The 18,077-nt window shown below is 37.3% G+C and overlaps 1 protein-coding gene across 1 annotated transcript; it reads left to right on the top strand.

The window, feature by feature from the left end:
* The first annotated feature begins 403 nt into the window (after positions 1-403).
* Positions 404-17,494, top strand: LOC149045241 (fibroblast growth factor receptor-like). Its single transcript, XM_089205875.1, has 22 exons — positions 404-452; positions 753-816; positions 1,137-1,310; positions 2,472-2,723; positions 3,453-3,776; positions 4,547-4,810; positions 4,944-5,225; positions 6,469-6,717; positions 7,037-7,282; positions 8,196-8,468; positions 8,640-8,921; positions 9,394-9,675; positions 9,817-10,087; positions 10,978-11,168; positions 11,960-12,076; positions 12,523-12,707; positions 14,118-14,237; positions 14,691-14,767; positions 14,897-14,937; positions 15,415-15,511; positions 15,893-15,989; positions 16,450-17,494. The coding sequence occupies exons 2-22, from the start codon at positions 759-761 to the stop codon at positions 16,600-16,602; spliced, it is 4,035 nt and encodes a 1,344-aa protein (XP_089062001.1). The 5' UTR covers positions 404-452; positions 753-758; the 3' UTR covers positions 16,603-17,494.
* The last annotated feature ends 583 nt before the right edge of the window (positions 17,495-18,077 follow it).

Genomic DNA, 18,077 nt, shown 5'->3' with positions numbered 1-18,077 from the left:
TTTTATATCTGGCGAATCTCCACTTTGTTTGGGAAGGCTTTTTAATTTTATATGTTGTTGGTCGCTGATAACTGCTGAAAAAAAACAGTCCAGTGACGTCAGTAAGCTAATCATGGTATTTGTTACCAGATGGTTGTACGCACTAAAGATGTATTACTTGATTGGCTTTTTTTTAAATAATAATGATGTCATAAGTTTAAATTGTGATGAACAGAAAGAATAATATGCTAACTTGAAGATTGCTCGTCGAGCTAGGAAAAAATTAAAGCTACATGATTATTATATGTCTATATATCATTGTTATTTATATCATCTTCATAAATGATATTTTTTTCATTATTACCAATATCATCATCATTATAATTATATAAATTCTCATGAGCCCTATTGCCTTTTCTATCTCAACAGAAGAGTAACGGAGGATTTATTTTAAGAAGTATGTAGCGCCAGAGGTAAATGCTCATTTGAAACGCGTCGAACTTTTACACTGATGTGCTTTAACAAGTTTCGTTATGAAATTTCTCTGTTATTTTCGATGTGACTTTTATTTTTATACCGAACAAATTGGTTATAAAATTCCAGTTGAACTTGTCTAATTAGAATTTACTACATATGGCTTTAGGAATGTTTTGACGAACAAGTGACACAGCTAATCGAAGCGTGACTAATTAAATTTCTATTATTAAGTGTTCCAGTTTCCGATTTCTTCGTCGTTAATGTTTTTATTCTTTTACTTTGAATTTTCCACGAAGATTGTCATGAATCCTCAGGCTGTTCTATTGCTCACACTGGTAGCCGTTCCATGCACATCTGCGAGTATGTTGCCCCGTTGTTTGTATGTAAATTACTATTTTAATCATTTCCAAGGAAATAAGTTTTTCAAGAAAACACAGTCTAACGGTGATATTCTGCTTGGCTAAGGCATCATTTCTAAGTTCAATGCCAACCCTACAGAATCGCCAAATACCAAATTAATGAGCTTGCTGCAACTAAATGTTAACTTGAGCATTCAAGTAATTATAGAGGAAGGTAGAAATACAGACTGCGCCACTGTCTTACAAACTGTATTTTGTTAAATGATTCAAACATGTCGTCTGTGTTTGTTTCTCAACTGTTTTTGTTGACAACATTGTTAGTGGATGGTGGCTGGAGTAAGTGGAACTCCTGGAGTATCTGTTCTAAGCCATTTGGTGGTATACAAACAAGAAAGAGAGAATGTACCAATCCAGAACCAGCATATGGTGGGAAACACTGCGATGGGATCAGAGCACTGCTGAGAGAGTGTAGTAACATGTCCAGTTGCCATGAAGGTAACATACAAACTGCAGCTTTTCTGATTTCGTAGTTGAAACAAAAATGAACAAACACAGGAATAAAAATTAGAGCAACAACAAATGAACGGAACTGCTGAATTTGAATTTTAATCACATAATCATCCAGGTAACATATGTGAAATGCACAAGTTATTAAAAGTAAGGATTTCATTTTAAGTCAGAAATCCTTAATGAATGCACGAACTCTGTACATGTATGGAATTCACCATGCTTTTCTTGGAAGAAACAAAACAAATATTTACTAAAATTAGTACTACAATAGGTACTAAATTTTTAGCACAAGTTTTCGTGGCCGCTCAATAAGAAGTTTGAATCACCTGCGCAATGGCAATTACGAATGTCGTTGAACTGCCCATAAGCAATACTTTGTTAGCAAAGCCGGTGATGTTAACTATCATCTACTGACAAGAAACATTCTTAACAATGCAAGAACCTCAGTTACTAATTGACCTGCTGGCAAAGAAAATTATGGCTGTAAACATATGAAAATCATATGCGTGCACTGCGGTTGAAAAAACAAATAAAGAATCAATCTTCGCAGTTCTGAAAACTACTGAACTAGTAATTGAGATAAGGCCTGAGAAAGTTCAGGCCTGTAGGAGATCGTGGGTTCAAATCCCGTACGGACCTGACTTTTTTCAGGCCTTATTTTAACTACTAGTTCAGTAGTTTTCAGAACTGCAAGGATTGATTCTCTGTTCGTTTCTTCAACCGCGGTGCACTCATATGATTTTCATTTGTTTACAGCCATTATTCACCACTTCGAAGGTTTATTTTGATCCAACATAAGGGCCAGCTCCTCGTTGGCTTGTTAGCTCAGTTGGTAGACCGCTGCACTGGTATCGCAGAGGTCATGGGTTCAAATCCCGTACGGGCCTTAATTTTTTCAGGCTTTATTTCCACTACTAGTTCAGTAGTGTTCATAACTACGAGGAAAGAAAATCATGTTAGCTTAGCAGGAAATTATTCCACCATAAACTGAAAAGAAACTTTTGAACAATGCAAGGACTACTGTTACTAAGTAATTATATGGAGACATCATCAACACAAGAATTTACCTAAGCTAAAGTAGTCCACGTTGTTTATTTTTATCCTTAGTTATCAATCCTTTTTTTGTCGTTGTTGAATATTTTGAAGAATTTCCCTTGCGTTTTGAAACGGAGAAGAACCCATCTGTCGGTACGATGGAGATATTCTCAAACAGCAGCTGGCAAAAGCTTTGTACCAGTCAATGGGATGACGCAGATGAAATCCAAACCTGCATGGCCATGGGCTACTATACATGGTTCGCAGAACGTGGCAATGCTTCAAAGATGTCCACCCACTACAATTGTTCCATTCCGACCACATGTCAAAGCAACTTGGGAAAAAAACAACAAATTTGTAAAGGTAATAATAAATTGCACTCATTTAATATCCACATGACCCCCAAAGATGGTAACTTGATAGATTTACTCACACTCCGGAGATTAAAACTTTCCCGAGATCAATGACTGTTCGTCGTCGGGTATCTTTTAGGTTCTCAAAAGGTATCTAACGCCAATAATTTAGTTGTTTTCTACTGTTTACACCCTAACAAGATTATAGTTGAATTACGGCCGAAATAAGAAGCTAGCTGCGCAGTCATGCATTTGGGTTTCACGAACTCGAGCTCCAAAACCTTCAGTAAGTTTCCTTAAAACCATCTCATCCCTCTAGTTTCCTTTTTTTCTCTCTCTTTCGTGCAACTAGGAAATTTCACAATTTCTCACTCCACTTATACTAAACTTCACGCCTTTTTCTTGATTATTCTATAGGAATTGCTTTAAAAAAATGAATCTAAATCACCCTATTGTGTTCTCCGAAAGTAAACGTTTTAAAGGCCAAGAAAACACGTCTTGAATCTGCCAAAATTAAAAAAAAGACTATCTGGTTTTACAATTTGAAGCACGTGTAAACCACATACGACAACGAACGATACATCCAACGTACGAGTACTGAGTAATTTGCATCCAGAATTTCACTGAAGACAAAACACTTTGCCACACTAGCATGAACTATTTATCATTTCGTGGTTCTTGATTCTTGACAATTAGTATTTTCCATCTTTATGGATTGAACTTTTTGTAATTTCATAAGTTCCTGTTCGCTTGAATGGCGCAAATGTGGAGTATGGAGGAAGAGTGGAAGTATTTTACAAGGGAAAATGGGCGAAGATATGCAAGAATGAATGGGATTTTAATGATGCTAAAGTTATTTGTCGTCAACTTGGCTTTGAAGAGGCTTTGGCGGAATTCATTGGGTCAGACGTAGGGGATGAGGGAATACCTTATGCAATGTCCGATGTCTCTTGCACCGGAGAGGAGTCAGAACTTGCATCATGTGATCGCATTGATGGAAAGTTAAATATTCCATCTCAATGTCAATCGAATGACAAGGGTTCTCACGTGCTGTGTCAACCAAGTAAGCAACTAAATTTTTAGGTCTGATTAGTGATTCTGGTTTTCGTGGTTGTCTTTCTTCCTCCCATTGACCCTCTAAAGTAAAGGGAAATCAGAGTAAATTGAGATACACGGATGACCAGAAGACCATTTCTAAAGACATTTTGCTAACCTATGACTCGTGGACAAGCCAATATCTGTTCGCAGAATTTACGCCTAAGATAGCGACATGACCTCGTCTGGGGATGACATGATTTGGTTAAGGGTAACATGAGTCGGCTTAAAATGACTTAGATGATTTTGATTTTATCAAGCGAGTTGATAATATAAATTTGTCCCCGTAAAGAGTTTCAAATTTGAATTTCGAGCGTAGGCCCTTCGTCATGGCGGGTGTTATACTCCTCTATCGACGCAGCATCACAGTTTTTTAAGGAACTTACCTACTTTTGATTCAGCTTGATCTTGAAGTGAAATGACGTTAGCTAGGGTGTACATGACTCTCATGAAGGTAATATGACTGCTCGTAAGATCACCTGACTTCAGTTGAGGGTTACCTATTTTTTTAATGGGTTTCATACCTTTTTTTGGATGCAATATTATTCTGTTCAAAGGTTACATTACTCTGATAATGGCTAACGTGACTTTGTTTAAAGTAATGTAACAAAGTTAAAAAATTCTCAATGTAAGCTTTAGTACAGGTAAATATATTTAATTTTTCTCTCTTCTTGTGGTGTTGATTAAAACAGATTTGACTTAGTTTGACAACATCTAAACTGAACCACTTTTTTGCAGAAAACAAGAAAGTGTTGAAAAGAGATGAACTCTATTTTGATATTGGTAGCAAAGAAAAGCTTCACTGCTCTATACACAATAAAACCAATTATGCTAGATGGGTCATCAATGGGGGAAAGCTTGAAATAACAAACTCTACTTCTGAAAGGATCAGGGCTGAAGACAATGGTAATCAGTTCATTGATGATGTGCAGCTGTCTGATGGAGGAATATATGAATGCCAGAGATTGGAATATGTTCAATATTACATTGTCTACATTAATGGTATGAAAACACATATTTTTATCTTGTAGAAATAGGCTTAACATGCAGGACAATGTCATGTAAGACAAGTACACTTCTGACCTTTTAAAAGTGTAGCTATTGTATTAGTGCTTTTCGTTACTCCTTTCAACAGCAAGATTTACTGAGAAGACGTTGGGCCAACAAACCTTTATTGCATACACGTCTGGCGTTATAAGCTGTAGTGCTGATGGAACACCGAGTCCACAGATTTCTTGGAGTAAGAAAGGAGGAAAGTCTTTAGACCCGAAACGATTCACTCAAGTATCCAACGGCAGCCTGCGTATTGGTTTTGTAAAGCCTGAAGACGATGGAACATTCACCAGTACCATGAAACAAACAAAAGGACCACAGAGGGTCACAAGCAAAGATAGAAACATACTAGTGTCAGTTATAAGTGAGTGACCAATGAGATAATATATAGAAAGTCATAAAGTCAGTTCTTCAAATGTAATGCATTTAATTTACTCAGTTTCAAAACCTTTTTGCTGTTCATATCCGCAGCCATGTGAGGCGACATTTTATCGTGAATGTGTTTGTTGATTACAGTTGTTTGAAAGTAGGGTGTCATGTTAAAAGAAATTATACTTAAGTTATTTATCAACAATATAGTCTCCTCGTCATAACTCAAAGTAAGCGCCCTTTGATGAAGGTTATAGTTTCTTTTCAAACTGGTAATGTGCTTAAAAACGACTTCGGTTGGTCCTAGTGATGAATTCACTTTCTGAATACAGTATAATCATTTGTCTCGCCATTAAGTTACTTTGGATGTGGATGGCGACTTTTTGACTGCATATCGTGTTTTCGTACAATAAGGTCGGTAGATATGCATGACTTTATGAAACACTCTGTTTGACAGTGATTGGCTAGAATCCCACACCGGCCTCGGTTGGCACACTTTGACCAAATGTTCTTTCGGAGTCCACTGTCGCAAAGTTATTATGTTGTGTTTCTTGTGGTCCGCATCCATGTTTCTGGGATGTCTACCCCAATGTCCAATTTATGTTGTAACATGCGAAGTCTTACGTGGATGGCCTCTTTTACCCTGCGTGTCTAATAATAGGATCACAATCAATATACTCTACTTCAGTCCAGCGCAAGTGGTTTCCAGGTGTCTGAAACTGCAGAGGCCTTTGTCTTAGCATATCGTTTCTCGATCTGCCATATTATTCGTTTAACCATTACTTGCATAGGTCTGCCTGTTCCGCTGATGTAAACTTTGCCTTACTCACTGGGAATCTTGTGAACCACGGGCTCTTGTTTTAAAGATGCAGTGCTATGGATGGCGAGTGTGTTGTTACTATTTGTAACATCAGTGAAGTGAATGGAATGCTTTCGGTTCTTTAAATGCTGTGGCAAGCTATCAGCGTTTTCGCGAACCAAGATTGTAGGATGATAAGGTTATCGATTGCTCCTATAACTCTCTATGTGGGGATTAGCAATAATAGCTGCGCCCTCTGTCTTTCGTAAACTGGTCCGAGATAATAGGAGTATATAGACCTGACAGATGATTGTATTTCATATCAAGCGCTAGTGTCATTTTCAAATGCTTATTTAGTTACGGCGTTTAACGTGTTCAGTGTAAATGATATTGGAATACCTCCGATTTTCCAAGGACATGTTATTTATTTACCTCTTAGTTCGACCAAAAGTGGATATTTCTGGAGCAAGCAATCTCATCATAGAAGGAAACAGTGTGAACTTGACTTGTAAAGTTGTGGAGGGTCGGCCTGAACCTCAGATCACCTGGTTCAAGAATAATACATTTCAAGGACAGAGTTTGTCTCTCTTCTTTTCTGAGATATCAAAGGAGGAAGAAGGGTGGTACACTTGTAAGGCAGAGAATGTAGCAGGCTTTGACACCAAAGACATTGACATTTCTGTGAAAGGTGTGTTCGTCAAGTGTACAGTAATTCTTCACACAACTTGATTAGATATTTATTGCGAAGAACTGGAAAATCTTTACACTTGTTCTTTTGTTCCTGCTCTAAAAATATGATGGTTTCATGCCTAAGCTAGTAATTTAGCCTGACTAACATGGTTTTTAAAAGCATTTGTTTGATATGATCAAAAAATTGTTCATCGTTTTCTTTTTTAAATTGTTATTTATTAATTTGTTTAATTTTTTTTCTTTTTGCGGGTGGGGGGAGGGGGGCCCGTTGGGTGGCTTCTAATTTTGTAATTTGTATTTATATGCTTACTTTGCAGTTCCACCCCGTGTTACTGATGAGCTTAGAAATCTCACCATTGCATTGAACTCCACATTTACAAAAGAGTGTTATTTGAAAGGTGATCCACAAGTATATGTCAACTGGACCAAGGATGGAGTGCTACTTAATAAAACCAACACCTTAGTTATTAGACGAGCGACGTTTAAAGATAAAGGCTATTATGAATGTACAGCTAAAAATGATTATGGAAAAGCAAACTCTTCCTTCTGGATCGATGTCACAGGTAAACTCTATATTGTAGTTTATGTCATTTATCAAACTTGTAACTTAACAAAGCGTTTGTTTTTGAGCTTAAGCCAAATTTAAATAGACCTATTTTTTTCTTTCTCTTTTCATCCTTTTCCTCTAAGAATGTCGACGACCAAGGAACTAAGAAGTCATGATCTTATGATACATTTTCATTAGTGTTAAAGATAGTTCATCAACTTGGCTTTGAATGTATCATTACCTAAATATTAAGGATTGAGGTTGGAAGGAGATTTTAAAGGAACATTCTTATAACTTGTTTCAAATTACCAACATTAGTACTCTTTTTCTTTAGAAAAGGGTACCTGATCACGTACAGTTGATTCTGACTTACACACACCCAGATTGTTAATGAAGCTAAATCCGTGACCAAAGAAATAACTAAAAACACCTCCCGCTATTAAGGAATTGTAAATCCTGTTGTCCACTCTAACATTTTTATCCGTGAACTCATATTAAAACACGCAATTTGGAAACGTCAAATGACACATTTCCTTTCCTTTTTTTGATTTAAGAATGCAAATGTTTTACATTGTTTTGATCATCATCGCCTAATAACTTTTCGAATTCAATATAAACTGTTAAAAAAGGAAACTGATAGTCGTTGAACATATGTGTTTTTAACATCACACTCGACAACCAACAAGAAAAGGATGAATGTTATTGGGACAACTGGGACAACTTAAGGGCAAACAATATCTTTTTATGCTGAACGCGAAGAAAACCTTTGAAAAAAATTGACCTTGGTCAAAAATAGGCTTGAACATTGCGTTTTTTGTTTTGATATTTTGTCGCTGTTGTTGTTTCCTCGTTTTATCAAAGATTGGATAAATGGGGCTGAACTGGACTACGCGAACCTTGCTAACTTTGGATTTTTTTTTAAATTGAAGTATCTCCCCAGATTATAGAGCCTCCAATAAACCAGTCTGTTACCGAGGGAAACTCTGTGAACTTCAGTTGCCGAGCCTCAGGTGTGCCAACACCAACATTAGTCTGGGTTTTTAATAATGTTGACCTGCCATCTGGTATCAATCAATTCAATCACGAAGGAGAATCATTCCTGGAATTTTTAATCGTCACAAAAGGGATGGAAGGGACTTACAAGTGTAAAGCGAAAAATAAAGCAAATACCAGTATTTCCTTTGCAACACTGCGTGTTTACGGTAAGTTTGATGATAATGACAATAACGATGATGAAGACACTGACCGTGACGATGACGCCGACGATAACCATGGCGATGACGATGACATGACGCTGACACTGAACTGCTGCTGACGGTGAGGGTGACAAATGTGGACCAGCATTTTAATCAATTTCCTTTTTCTTAACGTAGGAACAAGCTCTGCTCAAGTTGTTCCAGGTTGGTATCCACCACTCACAGTAACAAGCTCCCTCAAATTGACCTGCATCGTCAACGAAGAAACAACAACTGTAACTTGGAGAAAAGATAAAGACCCACCACCCGAAAGAGCAAAGATTGATACACGATTCGATGAAAAAATTAGTGAACTTACTATAACTGAAGTTAGGAAGGCGGACAGTGGTGTGTATAATTGTGAGGCACGTAACAAGCTCGGTTTTGTTGCCAGGTCATCTGTAACAATAGATGTCAAAGGTCAGTTGGCGTTACCGTTGTGTCTTAAAAAAATACTATACTGACTAAAAAATATATTTCCAAATAGATTGAAACTGTTTATCTGTTAAAGATGAAACAAACATAGGTCACCTGACCTATTTACATGAAATTACCTTGTATCACTTTATGAACTTCAGGTATTTCGTTTCAAAGAGCAGGTGTCAATCACGAGTTAAATAATGGGCAAAGCTATTCCAAACGACAACGGAAAAGAAAGCAAATAAAACTAGTTCCTCTGTAACACTGCGTATTTAGGGTAAGTTTAATGATAATGACGATAACGATGACGATGACGATGACGATTATGATGACGCTGACGCTGACCGTGTTGATGACGCCGACGATAACCATGGCGATGCCAATTACGTGACGCTGACACTGAACTGCTGCTGACGGTGAGGGTGACAAATGTGGAGCAGGATTTTAATCAATTGCCTTTTTCTTAACGTAGGAAAAGCCTCTGCTCAAGTTGTTTCAAATCAGTATCGAGCACTCACAGTAGGAGACAACCTCACATTGTCCTGCAACGTCAACGAAGAAACAATAAATGTAACTTGGAAAAAAGATGGAGACTCACCACCAGAAAGAGCACAGATTAATACAAGACTCGATAAAAAGATGAGTGAACTTACTATAACTGAAGTTGTGAAGGAGGACAGTGGTGTCTATTCTTGTGAGGCACGTAACAAGCTCGATTTTGTCTCCCGTTCCTCTGAAAAAATAAACGTCAAAGGTAAGTTGGTGTTATACAACTTTACTGATTAAAAAATATATTTCCAAATAGATTAAAGCTGTTTGTCAGTTAAAGACGAAACAAATATGGGTCACCTGACCATTTACATGAAATTATCTTGCATTGCTTTCTAAACTTCAGGTATTTCGTTTCAAAGATCAGGTGTCAATCACGAGTTAAATACTGTGCTAAGCTATTCCAAAGCTTTTCCAAATAACTTGAATTTTATTTGTACTTTTACTACCGTCGAGATTTGTCTAATGGTCATTTATCTATCTCACACAATTAGCGAAGCAAGTGCCACAAGCTATGCAAAGTTTCAACACTTTGTGGTATTACATTGGTGGAACAGTGGCGGCAGCGATTGCCATTTCGCTAATTGCCTGGCATTTCTGGAAGCGTCGAAGGACAGGTGACGTCCATTTTTCTGTGTTATTTCAGATTTCTTTGTCTGAAAGTAATAGAAGGAAATGTTTAAACCTATTAAACATGTCTACTGAAGGGCATGGGGAACACTGAGCTACGAGCCTAAGAGTAGAGATATTTTTACAAGAATTACTCTCCTGCGGCCAAAAAATGCTAATGTAGAGTTTTTTCACATCCGTATATGTATTGATAATAATTTTAAATTCAGCAAGTATCGCGTCACTCCTAATTTGTGCAAATTCAAAATATTCTACCACTTCACAGAAATTTTATTAGAATATTCGATTTAATAAATTAATGCACAGTTTTACCTTCTCTATCTCCTTTTATTCATTATTTGGAATTGCAGCTATGGCTCTGTAAGTCAACTATTTTACCTTTTATTCATCAAATTCATCGAAAAAATTCCCCATTGCATGATGACGATAACAAAAATCATATCGCAGTGACTTTACTTTTATCGTGTTTATGATGCATTATTAACATTAATCAAGTGCTGATAGAGTCGGCTTCATTAATTCCTTTGTTTCAATTTTTTTATCTCTTAAGTACCTTCCATCTATTTTCGGTTAAATTAATCAATGGATTTAGTACTTTGAAGTAAAAATTGGAATCCACGTAAAATTTTCTGATTTTAAAACCAACTGTTTCTTTATTGATTTTAACAAACGACGGGGCTATTGTTGACCTTCATCCGATTGACAAAGTGTACTTAAATAACAATAATTACTGATATATTTTGTGATAATTTATGGTCTTGGTTTAGTAACAATATTGTTTTCTCACTATCGGCAAGAGAGATTATTTCTATTTTCTTTTTATCACTTTTCTTTGTTTTGAACCTGAAAGTATACAATGTTAATTTCCAATATTTAGTCCTGACCAAGAGCAGGCAATTCAGATGGAGCCATTGAATGCACAGGTAGATGAGTGGGAGGTTGCGGTGAACCGTGTCCTGCTACAAGACGTCATTGGACGAGGGGCGTTCGGAGCCGTGTGGAGAGCTCTCCTGAGTTTACCCAATGGACAACCTGGAAATCGGACAGTGGCTGCTAAATGTTTTACGCGTAAGCCTCCTTCTATTCGTTACATTGATACATATGTTGTTCTCAGGGGCGGTTATAAAAACGTTTTATTTGGGCAGAGGGGGAGGAAGGGGTGGTCCAAAATTTCTTCTCAACCAACGCACACCCCCCTCTTCCTCGCTCAAGGTTACGCGCGAGAAAAAAAAAGAAAGGCGGGGGAAGGAGCAAACAAACAAAGAAGATAATCAACCAGTTTGGTCATAAAAGTGATCCTGCAATAATAGTAGTGTAAAAGGTCACAGGCATAGGTTAGAAGGGGGTTAGTATGGGTTAGTATCCGCCACACCCCACTCACCCCGGGGGGGGGGGTGGGAAGGTGTTGCGGATACGCTGGATCCTCCCTCTAGATCCGCTGCTGAATCCAGTAGGGTTTTTTTCTCCCTTTGGACCTATTCCCATTTACCAGTGACTGATTATCCCGGGTTGGAGTGGGCAGTCTAACAGACTGACTACACGGCGCTTTTCGCTGGCAAAAGACTTTTATCGGACGAAAGATGTGAAGCATCTGCATTGATGGTAAAACTAAAGAAAAAAAGAACTATTGGTAGGATTTAAACCTCAACTGGTTCCAATTCGGCCTTTATACTCACAGTCAACTCAGCTGTGGCCGAGGTCAATGAGTTGGACAATCTGCTAGCTGCGAAAATTATCATCCAAACGGTAATAAGAAGATGCGAGGTTTGTAATTCTACCGGATTCTTTCTGGCTTGAACTTGCATGGAACAAATGCATTAATCAGAACGTGTCTCCATTAATGTATTCTTTTGCTGTAGCCACTGCTGGAGAGGAGGGAAGGAAATGTTTGATGAGAGAAATTGAGCTGGGGAAACTTATCGGTGAAAACGTTTCGCCAAACATTGTAAAGTTCATGGGCTGCGTTACTACACAAAGTAAGTACGAAGCGTACAGCATCTTTTCTAGGTATATGTTATTAATGATACTGCAAATGCTGAATGAACCCTCTAAGGAACTCTTAACATGAGCTCCATAATTAGGAGCCAATGTGAATGGAGCCAAGTTTTTTTTTTTTGTTTTGTTTTTTTTTTTGTGGGAACCAGACTGTTTTTCTTCGAAAGCATATATCCATCGACAGTTCATTAAGATCTCGGTCGGATAGCTTGAAATCTCGTCAACGGAGCTACTTGGCTTTCTCCCTTTAATCTATAGCAAATTTTTGAAAGTAAATTCTGATGAAGTTGGATCCTAAAAGAATGAGTCCTTTGTGTGAGCTGAACTGCTTTATGGAGAAAGCCATAAGCAATTGTATCTTTGATATAGAGTAAGGAGCCTTGACATGGGGTTTATTTGCTTTTTCTCTTGTTTTACGTTACCTAAGTTCACCCAATACTCATCATGGAGTACTTGCCATGTGGTGACCTACTTGGTTACCTGAGAAAATGCCGAGGAGTGAGGGATCGGTATTATCTTGGTGAGGGAAGAGCTCAGGATCTGAACAACTACGATCTCGTGTTGTTTGCCAAACAAATCGCCGCCGGCATGGTGTTCCTTGGAACGCGAGGGGTAAGTGGAATACTTGTCACATGTCAATTCTAACTCAGAAAAATCTTTCACAGATTTAAACATTTTATTTTTCAATAGCTCGGATTTTGGCCAACATTTATGAGTGCTTTTGAAGTAGATAAACCTCTTTGTTGACATTAGCAGGTCACTGCAGATGTCAACAAAATGAGCCAAAAGACATTAGAATAAGGTTCATTATGCGGTTGCCGAGCCTCAAAAAATTCCAGCTATGATTATCTGGAATGGTAAAAAATTAAGCCAAAAAAAAAGACAAACTCAGGCAGCTGTCAAAGCTCGAGTATGCGCTGATGGTTCATTTTGGCTAGGGGCGAGTCGTGTAAATAATCTGCGCTATAAACATACATACATATATATGTATAATATATATATATATATATATATATATATTTATATATATATATATATATATATATATATATATATATATATATATATAACTAACTGCAGGCAGTACTGTTTCGGCCTTCTGGGCCTCATCAGTGCAGTGCTGATGCTAGGATGGAGGTAAGGCTATATAGCCACCCCAAGTGATCTCACACATGTGGTATCATCTAAGCCATGCCAGAGTGCTCAAACTAGATAAACTAGTGAGCATGCATAATGCTAGCAGCAATGACTCATCCTAGTAGAGTGCTCAATTTGGACATGAAAGCAAAGCTTTGTATGCCAAAGAGCTATATCTAACTGCAGACAGTGCTGTTTCGGCCTTCTGGGCCTCATCAGTGCAGTGCTGATGCTAGGATGGAGGTAAGGCTATATAGCCACCCCAAGTGATCTCACACATGTGGTATCATCTAAGCCATGCCAGAGTGCTCAAACTAGATAAACTAGTGAGCATGCATAATGCTAGCAGCAATGACTCATCCTAGTAGAGTGCTCAATTTGGACATGAAAGCAAAGCTTTGTATGCCAAAGAGCTATATCTAACTGCAGACAGTACTGTTTCGGCCTTCTGGGCCTTCTATATATATATATGTATGTATGTATATAAAACCTTACTGCGACACTTAAAAAAAAAACAAATGGAACTCCCCAGAAATCTGTAAAAGGAAACAAAGGTAAAGAGAAAACCATCTCGTCTTTTCCTTTTTTGGAACACAAAGGGTCCTCTGTTGGTTTACCATTTCTAAATTTCATTTTATTATATCATAATTATTATGATTATTAGCATGGTTATGACTATAATCTTTATCATTGTCATCATTATCGTTATTTTCGCTGTTGTAAAAAAATCCAATTTTTTTGATAAAGAAAGTAGAAATCTTGGTTTTGTCAGCATTACATTGAGCCCTTTTTTCGTTCGAACATACTTAGATGTTTGATTCGCCGCAGCAGTATAAAAACCTATGGTTCTTAGCTTTCATATTCTGACTCCTTATATTCTGGTAGATTATCCATCGTGACCTGGCGGCTCGAAACATTCTCCTCGATAACAACTATGTTTGCAAAGTGACGGACTTTGGTATGGCATATCAAAGCTTCAAGTATGGCCATGGAAATGCCAAAAAGGTAGAAAACATTTTTTTTGTCGCTTTAGTGCGGCGTTTTTTGGAAACAAGTTGTAAGCGTCAGCATGTTCTCTGCATAAAGTTAATGTACCTCGACTACCAACAGGGTTTCACAGCTCACTTCTACAAAAAAAGTCCCAAAAACTACAGAAAAAAGCAAAACAAAAAAGAGTTAGTATTTAACAGAATAAATACTCTGGCCCGGGCATCGGGATTTGTCAATTTCACTAACTTTTTTTCGTAGAAAGTCTCGCGAAAGAAGTTACATTTTATGTTTTCCGTGACAGCTTTACGAATGCTAACATTGGATTGACTGATAAGGGAACGACAAACGTAGCTTTCTTTTCACATTTTAACATATTTACGTTACGTAGCTTCATATTTTTTAAAGATGGCTTTGAAAAAGAAGGGACATGTGTTTTGTACGGAAATCATTTATAGGTTGTTTTTCCAGGGATGTTTGCCAATCAAATGGACTGCGCCAGAGATTCTGCTGGGAGAGCTTGCTGGACTTTCCACCTTGAGTGATGTGTACGTATAGTAATGTATATCAATCTACCAACCTAACAAACCGATCACCTTTGGATTTCTCTTTATAATTACAATTCCAAAATTCACTCAGCGACTAACTGAAGAATATTTCTGATATACTCTCGTCAGGTGGTCCTATGGAATCGTTCTGTATGAGATAGTTACCCTTGGTAAGCCAAGCTATGTTCAGTCAATACATTTAACGCTTAGAACAGCAATGCGCAAGCGCTATAGAAGTAATGCTATTTTTGTTACTATTATTTTAATAAAGATTTGTTTTAACATACTACTTGGCCATAAATATAAATATACGTATATATAAAAGATATGTATATATATAGATTGATATGTAGCAAGCTATTTTGATTGTTAATCTCAATAAATGCAAAGCAAACGGCAAGTCGATGGCTTAAGCATTATTCAATTATCAGAGACTAGCATCAACTCGGACCGAAAAAAGGAAACTTTAAACTACAGTACTGTATTCAATAAATTTTGATTTGGGCATCATCAAGCTATGTAAATGTACATGCAGATGGCTTCCCTCATACATAGAGGTCGAGAAGGAACAATGTGTCTCAGCCACAGTCATTGTAGAGTTGAGACATTCAGGAATGTGACATACACTTGTCCTTATGCATTGACAGGAGGAATTCCGTACGACGGATGGTCTGAAGGCATGGTAGTTGCAGAAGTCACAAAAGGATATCAGATGCCAAAGCCCGATCATGTTGACAACAAACTGTGAGTCGCACTTTTCTAGTATAATACCATCGTGTTCCTAAAAATAACCTTAGATCGAAGACAATACATTTAGCGTTCTCATCGCTGAAATCTTGGCAATAAAACAATTAAGCTGCAATGAGAAGCTTTCTGTTATGTGAATGTGAACCAGGAGCATACCGCATTCAGCTGAAATACGGCGTGGACAATTATGACATCAAAATGTATTGAAAAAACATCAGAGCGAGTGAAGTAGTGCAGATATGTTCGACGTCTCAAAACAAGTCTGAAACATTGCCCATGCTATTCTCAAAATAGTTTCCTGTAGGAGGACCTTATTGGTATTCTTCGCATAGTCCATTAGTAAGTAGTTAAGAGTAGATCATCATTTTTAAATTTCAGGTATGATATAATGAAAAGGTGCTGGAATCGAAACCCTGACTTCCGTCCTCCTTTTGAAAACCTGCGACAAAGAATGGACAAATACATTCGTGAGGAGGTTTGTTTCTAGAAATGACAACTTCCTAATATTTCATGCATTTCAGTTATAACTTTTCAAACTTCTTACCTTGTCCCCATATATTGGAAGCAATATTTCCTAGCATTGGTTTTATTTCCATTCAGTCTATGAAAGCTTCAACTGAGACCATTCATACTTCTGGCAAGAGACATTTTCCAGCCCGCAAGGCCATTTACGAGTAATTCAACTTGTTGGCTCCTTCTGATATTTACGTCGGTTGTGATCGTCCCCAGGGCATAAAACGGCTCAGTTCTATCCACCTACTTGCAACTCCTCTATTTTCCGAGAGGAAATAAAAAACTCGCAAAATTATACCCGCGATTTTAAAACACAGAGATTCTCAGTACGCTGGGGAAGTGATCGCACTTTTCAGCTTAACTTTACAGTGTTTTTACGCTCTGCGGCTAAAGTGTAACCCCATTTGTTACTTTCTTTTAAGACATATTTGGAACTTCTTGACATGGGCGCTTATGACAAGGCAAAATACTCCAGGGTTGAAGATCTGGGAAATGAAGATGCAGGACCAAGTGAGGAAGCTGCAAAGAAGGCCCCAGCTAAGAGATTGGGAAAATGGGCCAGTGACCGTCGTTAGGGTACATAATCGTCACTTCTCGGTGCTAAACTAAGTCTAGGTTTGTGTTAGTTAAATTTCTCTCAATATTAATATTAGAAGAATATGTGAAAGCTTTGTCCTTGATTCACGAAATAATAATAATAAAAGCACAAAAAACAATTAATAAATTCTTAAAGGATGCCAGTAATAAATAATTTAATCGGTTTCACAATAAGGAAATTTGAATAGATATGAATTAAACTTCCGTCATCGATTAAATCAGAAGAGAAAGAAAGAAAGAAACAAAAAACAACTAACTTGAAAACGGCTCGTTTATGTCGATAGCTGTACTTGGCGAGATTTTCATTGTTGTGTTGTAAAACCATTTAGTAAATTTGTCTATAGCAGACCTGGTAAGAGATCTCCTAATGGAGATATGAAATTTGGTAAAAATTTTATAGTTTGGTAATGAATTAGTCGTGAGGTATTAACTAGCACTTATCCCTCGACGAAGTATCTTCTTTAAATTACATATTTCATCATTTCTAGTGATTTGTTTAACTTTCAAGTTACCTTTATTTGAAAACAAGCGAGAGCATTGTTATTGACATTTACCGTTTTGCTGCTAGTATGAAATGCTTTTGTCATAAACGGAGAGAATCGTCTTAATAGAGTGTTAGTTAATTCAAATTAATAATTTTCTTTAGTGTTTTCGATTCGTATGAGAAAAATAAAACGACATGTAAAGGGTTCATACTGTGGTAGATGGAAACAATTTTACCATGGTAAATGGAATGCTTGTTTAAAAACCGGACGAAATGAGAGCACGTATGAGCGTTTAATTTTGTACACTATCCAAACACAACAAGTTGTATTTAACATAATATAAAACACTCTACTTAATATCTGCAATAAAATGATTAGAGGCTTATCTTATGGCTATTTATTGATTAACAAGTCAGTTGAGATTGAAACCATTCTGTATCCTCATTAAGCTTTTGGATGACGTCCTCAGACTTAAGCGATGGCCGCATCTATGAAATAGCATCTTCATGTATATCACTAAATGAGTTATCCACATTCTCAACTTTTCACACTTACGGACGAAGCTATGGCTGGTCGCGTCTTTGACGCATGCTTTATCGGTCTGTTTAGAACTGCGTGTTTGTCTAGGGGAACCTTCGAGTTTGTCATCATGATAACAAAGGAGTCAGTTAGGATTTTTCGATGTTTCGCAATTATAAAATACACCGGCGCTCGAGGAAACAACAATATTTTTTAACTGATTCGATAATTTTAAGATGTTACAGAAGGATAAGTTGTAAATGCCTCTGTTATCAATGTTCTGATCCACTGTATTGCTGAAGTGTTTCAATCCAGGTTGACTGACCATGGCAGCTTTCTCCCCGATTTATCTTACCTCTGATATAATACTACGCCGGCTAAAGACAATCGCAACTTTTTTATTATTTCTAATATATAGATTTATTATATACTCAACAAAATATTGCGTT

Source organism: Pocillopora damicornis, chromosome 5, assembly GCF_964200805.1.
Source record: "Pocillopora damicornis chromosome 5, jaPocDami1.2, whole genome shotgun sequence".
Classification (NCBI taxonomy): Eukaryota; Metazoa; Cnidaria; class Anthozoa; order Scleractinia; family Pocilloporidae; genus Pocillopora; species Pocillopora damicornis.
This window is presented reverse-complemented; position numbering and strand designations above follow the sequence as displayed.

Bases quoted from the DNA above. Each gene is read 5' to 3' on its own strand.
- LOC149045241 (XM_089205875.1), top strand. From the start codon at position 759: ATGAATCCTCAGGCTGTTCTATTGCTCACACTGGTAGCCGTTCCATGC. The intron at 4,811-4,943 runs GTATGAAAACAC...TCCTTTCAACAG, and splicing joins TTACATTGTCTACATTAATG to CAAGATTTACTGAGAAGACG. The intron at 5,226-6,468 runs GTGAGTGACCAA...TTTACCTCTTAG, and splicing joins CATACTAGTGTCAGTTATAA to TTCGACCAAAAGTGGATATT.